The sequence below is a fragment of the Neophocaena asiaeorientalis genome, unplaced genomic scaffold (assembly GCF_003031525.2).
Source record: "Neophocaena asiaeorientalis asiaeorientalis breed wild unplaced genomic scaffold, Neophocaena_asiaeorientalis_V1.1 scaffold32, whole genome shotgun sequence".
NCBI classification, from domain to species: Eukaryota; Metazoa; Chordata; class Mammalia; order Artiodactyla; family Phocoenidae; genus Neophocaena; species Neophocaena asiaeorientalis.
This window is the reverse complement of record NW_020185327.1, coordinates 4584886-4600220: the sequence shown is the minus strand read 5'-3', so window position 1 is coordinate 4600220 and position 15335 is coordinate 4584886. Positions and strand designations below refer to the sequence as shown.

At 34.7% G+C, this 15335-nt stretch overlaps 1 protein-coding gene across 1 annotated transcript in view; it reads left to right on the top strand.

Moving 5' to 3' along the window:
- DPP10 (dipeptidyl peptidase like 10) overlaps positions 1-4281 on the top strand; it is a 638912-nt gene extending 634631 nt beyond the window's left edge. The window contains exons 25-26 of the mRNA XM_024734508.1: positions 2581-2654; positions 4147-4281. Of these exons, the coding sequence (XP_024590276.1) occupies positions 2581-2654; positions 4147-4281 (209 nt within the window). The remainder of the gene's footprint in view (positions 1-2580; positions 2655-4146) is intronic.
- The last annotated feature ends 11054 nt before the right edge of the window (positions 4282-15335 follow it).

Genomic DNA, 15335 nt, shown 5'->3' with positions numbered 1-15335 from the left:
AGAGTAACCTTCATGGCAGAGAAACTTGACAAATTTCACCTCAGCCAGGTGATCAAGGTCAGCATTAACAGTGACAAGTCATGTAGATAGTATGTAACCTTGATGTGGCTTCAATGAGAACGGCATTCTATCTCTATATGGTCTTGTCCCAAATACTTATAACCCCAGACAAACCCAAATGAGGAACATCTTACCAAATTCCTGATCAGTACTCCTCAGAACTGCCAAAGTCATCAAGAGCAAAGAAAGTTTGAGAAATCATCATAGACCAGAAGGGGTTAAGGAAACACTACATCTAAATGTTTCTAAATGTACCATAATAATGTAAAATGTTAACAGGTAGGGAAAACTGGGTAAGGGATATACAGGAACTCTCTGTACTATCTTTGCAACTTTTCTGAAAATCTAAAACTATTATAATTTTTTTAAAAAAGACTTAGATGTTACCATACCTGTTGTAGATGAAACATGATGTAAGAGAACATAAACATTTTGAAGGACATTAGAATTCTGTTCTAAGGTATTAAGAACTTACATATACGTTGTTAGTAATAACAAATGGTGATTATTAAGTAATGACTGTATGTTAGGAAATGTTCTAAAAGCTTTTAATATCATAGTATCTGTTTTTCACGAAAATACTGTGCAGTAGGTATTACTTCTCTTGTTATTTGACAAATTGGGAAAATAAATATTATGGAATTTATATAAGTTGCCGAAAATCACACAGCTATTAACAGAATGGTGGTTTGAAATAGGCATTGAGGCTCTTATTCATTTGGCCTTAAAGCTTCAATTATGGGAATAAATTATTTTCAAGATTAAATTATTTTACATCTAGCCATCACACTTTAATATATTAATGTTATTCAGTTGTTTCTGTTAATATGTTGTAATTATTAAGGTAAATTTTGTTGTTCCCTGACTCATCCAGTCATGGGCCTGGGACTTCACCTACCTGATAAAATGTAAGCAGACCTTCAGCACTTGTCTTCAAAGAAAATACACCTGTGTGTTTGCACACACACACACACACACAAATGTACTCACACACACCACACACACAAATGTACTCACATACACCACACACACATTCCACATGGGACTGGTAGGTTATAGGTACTCAGTCAATAATACTATAATACCACCATTATTATTATCTTCCAAAATTATCAGCAAATCGGATAACTCAACCAATTAGACTTTTAATGCCCCCATTTATTTTTAGGAAGGGGACAAATGGCAAATGTCAACAGGCTTTGCACTAGAAACTAAACAGAAAAAACAAAACAAAACTGAAAAATCCATTTATGCATTTATCTTTTCAGCTGTATCCATGCAGCTGAATGATGGAGTCCTTTTCAATTTGTTTTCTGCAATAAACAAATGAAGTATATAAAGGATCATTTTATCTCAGTCATTGCCCTATTTATTAACATTTCTAGTAGCTTACATTTATAGAGCAATTTGCACAGTTATTTAGAAATGGCATGGTAATTTTCCCATTAAGTACAATAAGAGAATGTTAGAAAAGATTATAGGTAGACTTTTAAAAGATATAAACGATTATGTGGAGTCTTTTATTGTCTGCTCTGTAGCAGGATTAATCAGTACCATAGCATTAGAACAATGAAGAAGCTTAAACTATTGATAAGGCTGCCCTAATTTTACAAAGACAGTCAAAAAATGTGAGCTTAAAAGTTATTTACAGAAATTTGAAGATACACAGTATAGGAATGTATTGCCAAGGCAGCATATGAGCTAAGTGCTACACAAAAAAAATTGTAAGTGATTTGTCCAAGTCTTCATAGCTGGTTAGGGACAATGCTGCTACCCACACCCAGGCTGCTGTGCTGCTTATTTCAGAGTTTTGGAACTGAGGTTCAGGGAGAAGGAAGCTAGAAGGAAAGAGGAGAAACCAGTATGGTCCATATTAAATATTTAGCCCTTGAGTAATGATATGTGTATGCTATTTTCTCAACATGAGGTATTCTTTTCTAATTTAACATAAGGCAGAATGCCAGTGTCTGAGAGTGGCCCTAGTAATCCTCAGAAAGGAATAGAAGGCTGGTTTGCTATTACTATCCAGACAGGCGTTCACTGTGTTAAAATTGTTATAATGGTATAAAATACGTGAATAATTACAAATAATAAGTGGTATGCAATATAATGAATCTAATCACCATTCTGTAAAGTAGAGGCTTAGTAGTAACTGCTGTTTTAATTTATTTTTTTACAATGTGAAGCTCAAAGTTTTATTGCCATTGTATCTACTGGCTTTCCAGGTAGATCTAGGTATCAGTCTTTTAAATGTGCAGTGGGTGTAAAGTAAAAATCCATAAATGGATTTTCCAGTTTTTTTTTTTTTCTGTTTAGTTTCTAGTGCAAAGCCTGTTGACATTTGCCATTTGTCCCCTTCCCAAAACTAAACGGGAGCATTAAAAGTCTAATTGGTTGAGTTATCCTATTTGCTGATAATTTTGGAAGATAAATATGTAATCTCTTTGAAAAAATGTTATAAAAATGTTCTGATCCTGAAAAATGTATTTCCTTCAAATATCATAATTTAATTTCTTGCAGCAAAAGTTCATTTCCAGCATTCAGCAGAATTAATCAAACACCTAATAAAAGCTGGAGTGAATTATACTATGCAGGTAAGCTACTTTTTCAGAAAAATATGTTTTTCTACCTTGGTTTTTTAGTTGTAAAATACAGAACACAGCTTCTATATGACTCCATCTCCCACCCTTTCATTTTTACTGTTTTTTTCAACTACCAAATTGTGTTCTTATTTCCTAATTACAATGAGAATGTGGATCACCTTATGTTTTATTTATGAATTGCATAAACTCTTTCAAAAATGTTTTTTTCTTCTCTAACTTTTTTATTCATATCACTGATAATGAATTATTTTAAAATAATAATTTTTATTTTCCTTCTAGTTCCTTTGTCTTTTTGTCCGTTTCCATCACTCATCATAAAAAGTGGGGGAAAATAGTTTTGAGTAAATAACATGAGAGAAAAAGGAGAGGGCGAAACATCCTTATGTCATTTACACCTCTGCATTCAACCATATTTAGTAAATATCAAGGATTTACTTTACAGGGGTCTCTATGCTAAATGGGTCAACAGGACATAACTTTACACATCAAGGAACTTTCAATCTGAAGCAGGAGTCATGGAAGGGAAAAAAATTGTTTTAATTCCTCAGCATTTGGAAGAACTAAAAGTCATTCATTATACTTAAAACACAGGAACCAGGGTTAGAATGATGAAAGATGAAAATGTAGAGATAAGCAGATGGAGAGTCATGGCACTGACAGTGTAAAGGATTGTGAGGCTTTACTCAGAGGGAAATGAGGCACCGTCTAAAAACTTTACACTCAGGAATTGACATGACAGTATTTTCATTTATATTTTAGAAAACCCACTAATGTCGTTTATATTGGAAGGACATTGTCAAAGTAAAAATTGCATTACACAAGATTAAACAGACAAGGAAAACTTTATCCAAGACTACTGCAATAGGGGAGAAAGAGTAAACTCAACTTTGTTAAAACAAGGGGCTGGGGCATTTTTAAGAGCCCCAATGGAGGGACTCATTGCCTTCTGTGTTTGGTAATCAGCCTTAAGAAACATTTCTTTTATCTTTATGACAGGAAGTAGTTTTACAACTTGGAGACTGGGAGATAGGGGGGTGCTGTCTCTCCTTCAAAGTTTACATTTCAAAGAGATGGTTTCCAAGTCCTTGAGAAAGAAATTTCCTGGGTTGTAAAACTGGCAAGAGTCTGAAAGAAGATTTACATACATTTCAAAGGGGCAGAGAAAGAACTTACAAAACTATCTAAAATTTAGTTAAGGTGATGTCAATGCCACCTTGTTCAACGTGAACGTAGAAAGCTCTAACTTTTTGGCCAACAAATCCCAATATAAATGCATAAAATTGTATTTTGTCTCAAATGTTGATTTTGATATGATTATAATAAAAAAGGAAAGTTTAGCATGAACAACTCAGAGTTGAATTACATGAGATTTTGGTCAGATATTATTTTCCCAAGTTCCGTTGCCATGGGGCTAAAGTAATGAGTTCTGAGGAAGAAGACTTGCTTTAATAACTTTAAATCTCCTTTCCCTTCAATATCTTAGGTCTACCCAGATGAAGGCCATGACGTATCTGAGAAGAGCAAATATCATCTCTACAGCACAATCCTCAGATTCTTCAGTGATTGTTTAAAGGAAGAAATACCCATATTACCACAGGAACCAGAAGAAGATGAATAAAGGACCCTATTTATATAGAACTGAAGGGGATATTGAGGCTCAATGAAACCTAACCAAGAGACTGTAATATTGTAGATGCTCCAGAATTTCAAGGGCAGCTTAAGGAGATGATGCTGGAACAGCACACTCAGAGACAATGAACTAGAATTTGAATACAGAAGTCCATGTCTACTGTGTTACCAAGGGTGCAGAACCTGTTTCTTTGTGTAAGAAAGGTCAAAGGGTTGGTTTCCTGGGAGAAATTAGTTTTGCATTAAAGTAGGAGTAGTGCATGTTTTCTTCTGTTATCCCCCTATTGGTTCTGTAATTAGTTGCTCTCATTTTAATTTCAGTGGCCACCGTCATCTTTGCATATAATGCACAACTTATCAGTACTACAGTCCCTGATCTTTGATGTCTGAGCTGCAATCTAACACTTTACTGTACCTTTAAAATAAGTGCAATTCCTTCATTGTCTATTATTATGCTTAAGATCCAGTTAATAAAAACCAGAGTATTTTATGTAATTTCTGTTTATGAAAAGACATTTTTAAATGGGTCACAGGTCATGTAGAAATGTGGGTTTCAGCACCTTCCAAAGTTCAACCAGTTATCAGTAGATACGATATCTTTAAATCAACACATGAGGTATGTCTCACAATATATGTATACATACGTGTGCATATGAAGTCAATAAATCTATCTTTACATGTATTCATGCTACAAAGGATAAACTTTTGATGAATTAGAAGAAACACTCTTTTACAGTCTGTAATGGATGCTTTGTTTAATGAGCCAAATATGATGAAACTTTTTTTTCCAATTCAAATTCTAGCTATTGTTTTCCTATGAATGTTTGGGTTGTGTTTGGTATTGTTTTTAGTGGTTAATAGTTTTCTAGTTGCAATTTAATTTTTTGAATATGATACCTTGTCACATGTAAATTAGGTACTTAAATATTAAATTATAGTTTCTGATAAAGAAATTTTGTTAACACTGCAATGCCACTGAGTGCTATTTTGCTCTTTTGGTGGAGAAAGCTTTTTTAAAACACTGAGTCCTTTTACTTCTCTCAATGAAGAATCAACTCTCATTTTCATGGTAAAAGCAAAGAGCTGGATTATTTCATTTGCTAGTTCCTATTTAGTATTCCGTGCCTGTCCAATTCATCTGTTACTATTTAATTTAAATCCTTCTGGTGAGATTTAGAAATGAAATACTTTTTATTCATTGGCCAAAAAGTTCATGAACAGCAGTGTGTACTCTTTAAGGCAAAAAATGCCTTAATTTCTGTGCTGTGTTGACTTGCAGTAGTGAGTAACTGAGAGTGTAAAATAAACTTGACTGTATGAAGTCAATTTAGGTCATGAGAATATTAACTTTGGTGACTAAAGTCAAAGAGTGTCTTCTCACTTCACTTGAGGTATCTTCCAGAAGAGATGTCCAAAAGTCAAGCTCAGAAGTTCAGTTAAAGCTAGGCAGTGGACTGTGTTTTCGTGGTTTTAAAAATTCCTTAGGACAGGCTGGATTATCATAACATCAGAACACCAGGAGGAAACTTTAAAATGTCACGGAATTGCTCAGTAACCCTCTTGTTTTGTGAAAGCATCAACCCCAAATCAGGGTTTTTAGAAACACATAAATCGTTTTTTGGGTATTCTGCTTTTCTTCCAGGTTCTTTGGAATTGCATCTTCACTGCTCTGTTGGATTCAATTTAAAATGGGAAAAGCTCTTTTCTGAAAGACCCATTTCAAGTCTTTTTCAAGGATAGTAAACACTTTAAAAAAAAAAAAAAGTGTCATGTTTAAAAGGAAAGTTTTGCCTATTTTATTAAGATGGAAATTTCTTTTTAGGCTGAAGTCCAATTGAAGCTTTTTAATCAATATTTTAAATTTCAACAACTAGAGTTTTTTATGATGCAAATAATTATTATGTTCACTGAAAGATGTGGTTTTATTGATTGTCTGAGTAACATTTAAAAAGTATTTACCTTTTACTGTTCATCATTTATCTTGTTTTATTACTATTATCAATGTTTACTTTTCAATTAATTTAATACAGCTTCTAATGTGAAAGACATTTGTCTGGAACCCACTTTCACCTTTAAGGCTAAATAGATATTAAATGAAAACTACTGATTAGTAGGAAGGTGGAAAATTTTTATCTCTGTGATTATCTGAGTTTTAATAATTGGGCTATTTTGGATAAGGGGGATGCTCACCAAAACACACACACACCAATTATTAAAGGAATCGTGTAGCTGGATTTTGTCCTTAATACATTTGCCTTTGGTCATAACCTCACAATTTCATATGTGTTTATACATTCTAAGAGTTTCCTAGAACTTTACAAGTGTTATTTCCAGGAGGAAGTTTTCCAAGTGTTATTTCCCCCTTAAAGTTTAAAAAAAAAAAAGACAACATAAACTAAAAATTCCATAATAAAAAAAGGTAAGCAGTATTAAATCATCCACAGAGATAACCACATAATATTTTGAAACTATTTTAAAAGGGGAAAGCAGTTTTTCACTTTAATTGCCTCCACTGAGGTCTCTAAGTCAACACTTGGGGCTAAGGAGACTGTGTATTGTTAGAGTTTCCTGACAGAACTTAGGGTGGAGGACTCACTTCAAGACATGAATCTCAGCTCATTCGGCAGGCGGACCCTCAACCACTGCGCCACCAGGGAAGCCCAATGTGTCCTTTTTGATTGGATATTTAGCATAGAAATCACCATTGAGGGTCTTGTAGATACCAGTTGTAGACCTACTAGAACAAGGTGAGAAACTTTGGTCTTTACTATAAAGAGGATTACTTAAGCCATTGTCCTCAAAGGGTGTGTTTTGAAACAGAGGTACCTGGGACTGAATTACCTCCAAATCTCAAGGGTCACTGAGGACACATGGCTGCTGTCAAGAATCATGTGTGAAATACCATTTGTGTCCTTCCTCACATGGTTTGATCACCTGCACATCCTACAGCAACCAGCATTGTGTAAATAAACTGTGACACCTCAGCTGGGCTCTCTCTCACTTTCTCTTCTGGGAATTCTCTGCTGCTAATGTTGTGTCTCTACTAGAACCAACAGTCTCACCACTTACATACTGCAGACCCATATGACAATGTTAATGCCCCCATTGCAACCCAATTAATGGAAAACAGGAGCAAGTGACTATATGTTCCCCTTTTTCTCCCCTCAGACATTCTATTATACGTGGTTCTTAGAAGGCCCCATGAAACTCAGCTGTCACATCTGCGTGTCCTTCTGTGCCTCTCTTCCCCGTTTCAGGCTTCTCAGTCCTATTTCCTAGAATCACTTCCCAAAATGAGTTACCCGTGTACCAACTGTCATCTCAGGTTTTACTTTCTGAGGAAACCCTTTCTTCCCACAAGAGCTTATCATTGTGAGTATTATAGGATGAAGAAATAAAATGAGAATAAAGAGGTGGTTTCCTTTCAGGTTTGAAGCTGTTTCTACCAAAAAGTTACTGGATCTTTACTAAGTGCCAAGCATGTAGTAAGTGCTTTATATTGATTATCAAACTGAATCTTTTCAACATCCCCTGAAATAGCTGTTATGATTCCCATTTTTACAGATAAAGAAATTGAGTCTCAGATAAGTATGTAACTTGGCAGATTTACATAATTAATGAGCAAATAGCCCAAAACCCAGCTCCAGCCAACTTAGGAACCCATTCCGCTCTACAGCACTCCTGAAATGAGGAAAGTTTTAACCCACATTCACCTCAACTGAGAATGGATTCTGAATTTTTAAACATATAGTTACAGATATTTTTGAGAATAATTTGATAGCAAAAATACTAAAAGGTAAACGATAGCCCAGTGCACAACTGTTACCATGTTTGAAGTCACGTGGATTCCCTAATGTCAAGAGGATGTATGTAGTATTAAAACATGCTTCCTTTTTCTGTTGGAGATATGTAAGGTTATTCCTATCCATGGAAACCCTTGCTCAGAAGATCATAACTATAGGCCTGAGACGTTGTAACTAAATTCCCTTGCTCTGGTATCAGGCCTAGAACATTCCAAAATCACTCCAGGAGGTATCCAAAGCATTATGTTGATCAAAGCACCCAGGCTTATAAACATGAAAACATGAAGACCTCATCTGGTCATCAAACACCGCAAATCCAGAAAGCACTTTGCAACATTTAGAGTCATAGCTGGTGTCCACCATCCTATTTGCAATCTGACTGAAGAAAAATGCATTATCTTCCACCCTCCTATCACTACAGGCAATAGATTTTGCTTACCACTGATCAGATCTGCTAACAATATTTTCATCTCATTTGACAATATTCCAGCAATCCTGGGGGAGAGTTTGTGAATTTAAAAATTTTCTCTTTCATCAAAGACAGTGCAGACAGGTTTTTAAAGAAGAAACAAGTCATATAAAAGGACAATTTTGATTACTTTTTATATTTTTAAAAATTCCAATTAAGTTTAACATAGCCTGATACAGGAGTCACAGGATTTTGATACAGCAGCTTGGTTACAAGGAAAGTCTCTGTGCTGACTGCCACAATCTGTGTATTTCTACCAGGCTTAGCACCAGTTTAACTAAGCAATCTTTGGCATGAGTGAAGCTTGACAATACAGAATTCCGTACCACCAATAACATCATAGAAAACTCACATCTGTTCAAGACCTAGGCTTTTCATTACATAATCTCAACTAATCTTCAAACCAACCATGTGAGACAGATGGCACTGTTCTCTGAAGAAACCAAGATTCACAGAGGTTACATAATTTTCCAATAGGGTCACACAGTGTGTAAATGACAGAACCAGGATTTAAATACAGACCATGATGACCTCAAAGCTCTCACAAGCCATAATCCTGTCTACGCATTTTTTAGCTGGTGAGTCCCTGAGTTTTGTCATGCATAGCTTTAGATTGGATTCAAGTCCCTCTCTATTCAGTGTTGCCATTTAGTATGCACGTGGCTTCAAGTAACTGAATACAAGCTTAAAAGTTGCCTAAATACTGGTGACTCGGTATAGAAGCAGCTTGGACATCACCTGAGTGTCTGTTAGAAATACAGACTCTCAGGCACCTCCCCGGCCTTCCTGAATCAGAATCCAAATGTTAACAATATCCCCAAGTGAATTGCCTTAAATGACAAGAAACCTTACTGACTACATCACAAGAGAGCTAAAGTTGGGTGCCTCTAAGGGCCATTTAACAGATCAAGAAGGAAATCAAATTCCAGTCTCCCCCCACCCTTTCCCTTCTCCAGCTTCAGTGTGCTGCTTGTCTGCTCTACTGGTTGCAGCTCCCTCAGACAATACGTTCTTCCACAGCAATGTCCAAGGATAGATAGGCAAAGAGTGACTATTGTTTTTAATAAGGAAAGGTAATTCCCTCAAGTTCCATCGTCCAGCCTTTGGTTGCAAGTCCCCATCTTAGATATGAGAGGCTGGGAAGTTCTATATCTGAGATTGCAGTCTCTTTCATGAGGGTGCAACAAGTAAGAATGGTAGTAGAACAGATGAAAGATAAGTGCCCAATGTACGGCCCAGAAGAGGTAAGAACACCCTACTAATGGCAACAGGATCCTTAGTCCTGGCATTTCAGCTAGAGGCATAGCTAAGGCATTGAACGACGAGGCTGGGTGTTTACACAGACCCTTCTTTTGAAGGTGTCTCAGAAAGACCCTGAACATCTGCTCCCCTTCTAAGAGTTAGTACACCTTCCCTAGCCAACATTTTCTCTTTTCCCTTCTGCTCATCAGCGACACATTGTCTCCCGCAGGCAGGCAGTTTTGAAATTTGATTGCTGTGCTAACAAACCCATTTTTCAGGCTTTATTTATTCTAACAGGATTTATGAGGGCTTGATTATCTCCGTATGGCCAGAATTGCTCGTCACACCATTGATTCTCCTGATTGATGGATTACATAAGGCATATTCCAATGGGAAAATAAAAGTCCTGATGAGGAAACACAGGTAACGAACAGGGTCTCCCCATTCATAGACACTTTTCTTTCTTTTAGACTAAAAAAGAATTTTTAGAAAATTTTTTGTACCATTTTAAAGTTACTTTTTATTTACAGTTATTACAAAATATTGGCTACAGTCCCTGTATTGTACAATATGTCCTTGATCCTGTGTTACACCCAATAGATTGTGGCCCCCACTCTCCCACCCCTATATTGCCCCTCCCCCTTCCTCGGTAATGACTAGTTTCTTTTCTATATTTATGAGTCTGCTTCTTTTTTGTTATATTCACTAGTTTGTTATATTTTTCATATTCCCTATATAAGCGATATCATATAGTACTTGTTTTTCTCTGTCTGACATGTGCACTTTTAATGGTTGTCATTCTTAATACTCTCCACCTCTCTACTCCTTTAGCACAGCAAGTGTGACTTTTAAAAATCTGTATGGTGTAATTTGAGAAGAGCAAAATTATTTTGCCCAGATACATGGAAAATTCCAACTTCAAAGTTGGCTTCAAATCACAAAATATCTCAAAGACTTTGTGCCTACTATGTTTCAGATACTGTGCTGTTTGATACAGCATTAGGATCCTATTTTGCCATTTAATCTAATGAACATGTCTAATGTGTAAATGGATATCTTAGTTCAAATGTTTTATAGCTAACTGAGTCATCATTTACTAAAAACATCAGCATATTCAGTCACTATTTGATTTTCTCTGAGTCTTTTGTAATGTTCCCCATATTGCATATGGTATTCCCTTGGACCCATCCCCTTTGAATAAATGTCCCATAATGAATCTACTTGTTTTCTCCAAGTCAAAAGAGCTCCATAGCCCACTGTCATACTAAAGAACAGTTGTTCTGTGTACAGCTTCCTGTCCCACTCCCAATTTTAGGGAAATTTGTAGTAAAGCCCTGCTATTTTCTGACAATTATTTCTCAATCCAAAACACCCATGGCAGAAGGACATAGATTTTAAGAAGAAAAAAAAATTAGTTTTGCTTTAATTTGTGGTATATTAGCGTTTTTTTTAACTGAAGGAAATAATTCACATCCTACAGAAAGGTAAATATTTCTGGAGTATAAAAAATAGTAAATAAAATAACCTACTGCCCCGAGCACACTACCTGCTTTGGATTTCAGCTGAGTCTCTGTTCACCTTGGACCCTTTAAGAATTCTCAAAAAATGATGAATTGATTCCCTATTATTCTCCATATTTACTGAGGAAGATTTTTATTTTCAAAATTGTTATGAACTTATGAATTTAAACAAATTTTATAGATATTAGTTACTATCCCAACTGGCGCTCAATGCATGCCTTTGTTATACAGTTTCCGCATCTTTAAGTTGGTTCTTGAGTCCTTTTGGCATGATCTGTGTAATCTGTGGGAGCTTCTAGGATTTTTCAGTGGACAGAGCTAGAAAATACATTTTAAAAATAACATATGTTATGAGTTCCGTTCTCACTTTACCTCTTAATGAAACTAAATATTTATTTATTTTAACCCATAATTAAATTTTACAGTCTCAGGGAAAATGTGCCAACCTTACTGCCAAATAAGTGATTATTATATCATATTATTAGATGAAGATTTTTTTTTTCCAGTCCTTGGACTATGGAGACAAATTACTGTATTTAGAAATCCCTTGGAGAAAAAAAAAATATTTTCAGTATGATAATACTTTGTACTCAATATAAGGTTGAAATTATTGGTTTTATTTTTCCTTAAATGTATAAGATCTGTTTATTACACTCTGTTGTATAGTAATCTAAAATATTGATACTTACATGATTCCAAAATTAAATCTATAAAAAGGAATATAAACTAGATTCGATTTCTCTTCTCTCTACTCATTTTCTCCCCATACATATAGCACTTAAAAATATGGTTTATGTGTTCATTTGAAACTGTGATTTGACAAAAGATGCGTATATTTGTACTTACCTCTAACTTCTCAAATAAACAGTGCCATATTGAGACACATTTCTCCACCTAAATTTTTCACTTAAAAATAAATCCCTAGGGCTTCCCTGTTGGCGCAGTGGTTGAGAGTCCACCTGCCGATGCAGGGGACACGGGTTCGTGCCCCGGTCCGGGAAGGTCCCACATGCCGTGGAGCGGCTGGGCCCGTGAGCCATGGCCGCTGAGCCTGCGCGTCTGGAGCCTGTGCTCCGCAAAGGGAGAGGCCACAACAGTGAGAGGCCCGCATACCGCAAAAAAATAAAACAGAATAAAATAAATCCCTAACTCCATAGGATTATCAGGATATAATCATCATGCTTCATTAATGCTGAATATTATAATGATCTAATAGTACTAATGCCCACTATTTGAGGCATTGTATTGAATTTACAAATTAACTTCAGGATTAATAATATATTATCATGCCAATCCTTCCTAAGTAAGAACACAGCATGTTTGGATTTATGTTTTATTCAGAAGTGTTTCAAAATTTATCTCATATAGATTTACACTTCTCATTTTAACCTAGATATTTTCATTTTTGTTCTTTTTTGTTGTAGTAATTAGGTTATTCTGTTTTTTCCTTTGTATACATGAAGGCTAATGATTTTTGTATGTTGTTTTCTGAGCCAGCTACTTTTTTAAATTCAATGAGTTTTCAGAATAGGCTTTCCTTGATTCCTTCTACTTTTAGCTCTTTCCCTCTAAGTCTTATGCCTTTAATTGCTTTTCCTAGTCTGTTTTCATTGGCTGAAGATAGGATTTTTCCCTGACTTGTTTTTAATTTTAATGGTAAAGAACAAGTGTTTCCTCATAAGAAAGAGGCTAAATATTGGGTTAAGATGTTTATTTTATCAAGTGCTGTTTAGCATGTGTGAGGGTTGAATTTTGTCAAATAACCCCATGGCATCTATGGAGAGGATCGAGTTTTTCTTTCTTTTGTAGATATTTTAGTATGATGAACTACGTGACTAGATTTTCTAATGTTGAACACTCTTGAAACACTGGAATAACACTGTGCCATTTTCAGATGTAATATCAAATTCTTCTTACTAATATTTTTGTATTGATATTTAAAAGTGAGATTAGTATATAGTTTTCTTTCCTGGGTGTGATTTTTCTGGTTTTTAAATCAAGGATATGCTTGTTTCATAAAGACATTGTAGATATTTTTCTTTATGTTTCTATGTTCTGGAATAGTTTACTCTGACAACACTGATCTTTAAAAGTTTTTTAGGAATTCCTTGAGCAAACATCTGAGACATACACTTTATTTTGGCTTTTTATTGGTGGGGAAGGAGAGGGGTTTCTTTATTCTATTTATTGTCACTGTTCTCTAGATTTTCTGTCTCTAATTGAAGTCAAATTTTTATAACCTGTGTTTTTAAATTTTTTCTATTTCATCTAGGACTTAAAATTTCATTGAATAGATTTGATCACAGTAGCTTTTATATTTTTGTTGTTTTGCTTTTACTTTCCATAATTTTGAACAATAATTTTATCCTTTCTGATTTTTTTTTGTAATTTTAAATTATATTATCTATATGTTTTTTCTCCCCTCCTCAAGAAAGGATATTTGTGTTATTTATTTCTTCTATTGTTTTTCTGTTTTCTACCTCAGTAATGTATCCATTTATTTTATTATTTCTCATATTTTATTTCTGTGAACTTTATTATTTTTCTCTGACTCTTGAATTGAGCATTTGTCATTCATTTTTATTTGGTTTTAATGCTGAGAATTTTCCTCTAAGCATTTTGCTCTATCTCATTGCTTCAATGTCACGTTGAGGTTTTTAAAAAAATTTTTTTTCCATTATAATAGACATTTTTATTTGTAAAAGTCCACATATAAAATGTATTCTTTCAGTCTTTCCAAATTTTCCTCTTTTACAAGGACAAAAAGGCACTTTAAAACTTTCCCCGATGTCGTTCCCACAGACTGATGGTTCTCAGGCAGCCCTCGCCCCTCCCCCATCATCTTTTTTTTTTAATTGAAGTATAGTAGCTGTATGATATTACGTAAGTTACAAGGGTACAATAATAGTGATTCACCATTTTTAAAGGTTATACTCCATTTATCGTTATTATAAAATATTGAGTATATTCCCTGTGTTGTACAGTATATGCTTATAGCTTATTTTATACGTAATAGTTTGTACCTCTTAATTAATACCAATAAACTTCAAAATTTTAGCCTACTCTTAACTGGAATCCTTACCAATAATGTAAATAGCAGATTAACACATATTTTGCATGTTACATATATTACATACTGTAGTTTTACAATAAACTAGAAGAGAGAAAATGTTAAGAAAATCATAAGGAAGATTAACTATATTTACAGTGCTGTACTATATTTATCCATACTGTAAGTTTGTGTGGTCTACCTACAAGATGAGGTCTATCAGTACCTACAGCAACATTATCTGATATGATACGAAACACTATAGATATTATACACAGTACTAACACTAGACATCAAAAATGGAAACATAACGTGAAAAAAATTCACATTTATTTACAGGTATAACGATACATGCATGGATAATGAAGCAGGAGCAGTATAATTTCTTTATGATAGCCTAGTGTAATTGATACAATTACTTCATAGTAGCCCAGCCTATACACAAATGAATCAATCATTATAAAATTTTATGGCATACAGTAATATTTATAATACAGTATTGGGAACATTGTTACAATTTAAAAAAAAAACACTTGACCCATGATGATAAGCTGATATGGGGTTTCTCCAATTATGAGAGAAAGAGGCACACTCTACAGTAATGTAATTCTTCGAAAGCAAACTTATAAAACGTAAGAAAATGAACACATTATTAATTTTATATTAAATATCACTCACCTATGCCTATGCGAAGATAGGCTATCCACTTCAATACACACATTGTTCTACACAAGGAATATGTAGGCGGTGATGATAATGATGACACAAAAACGTCTCATACAGTTCTTGCTGTACAGTTATAAGATTTTTACAGGAATACACTCACACACAGCAGATAAGTTTATGAACTGTACGGCAGGATGATTATTTCCTACTCATTACATAGAAATGGATCATCATAAAGGTCTTCATCCTCGTTGTGTTCACACTGAGTAGGCTGAGGTGGAGGTGGAAGAGGAG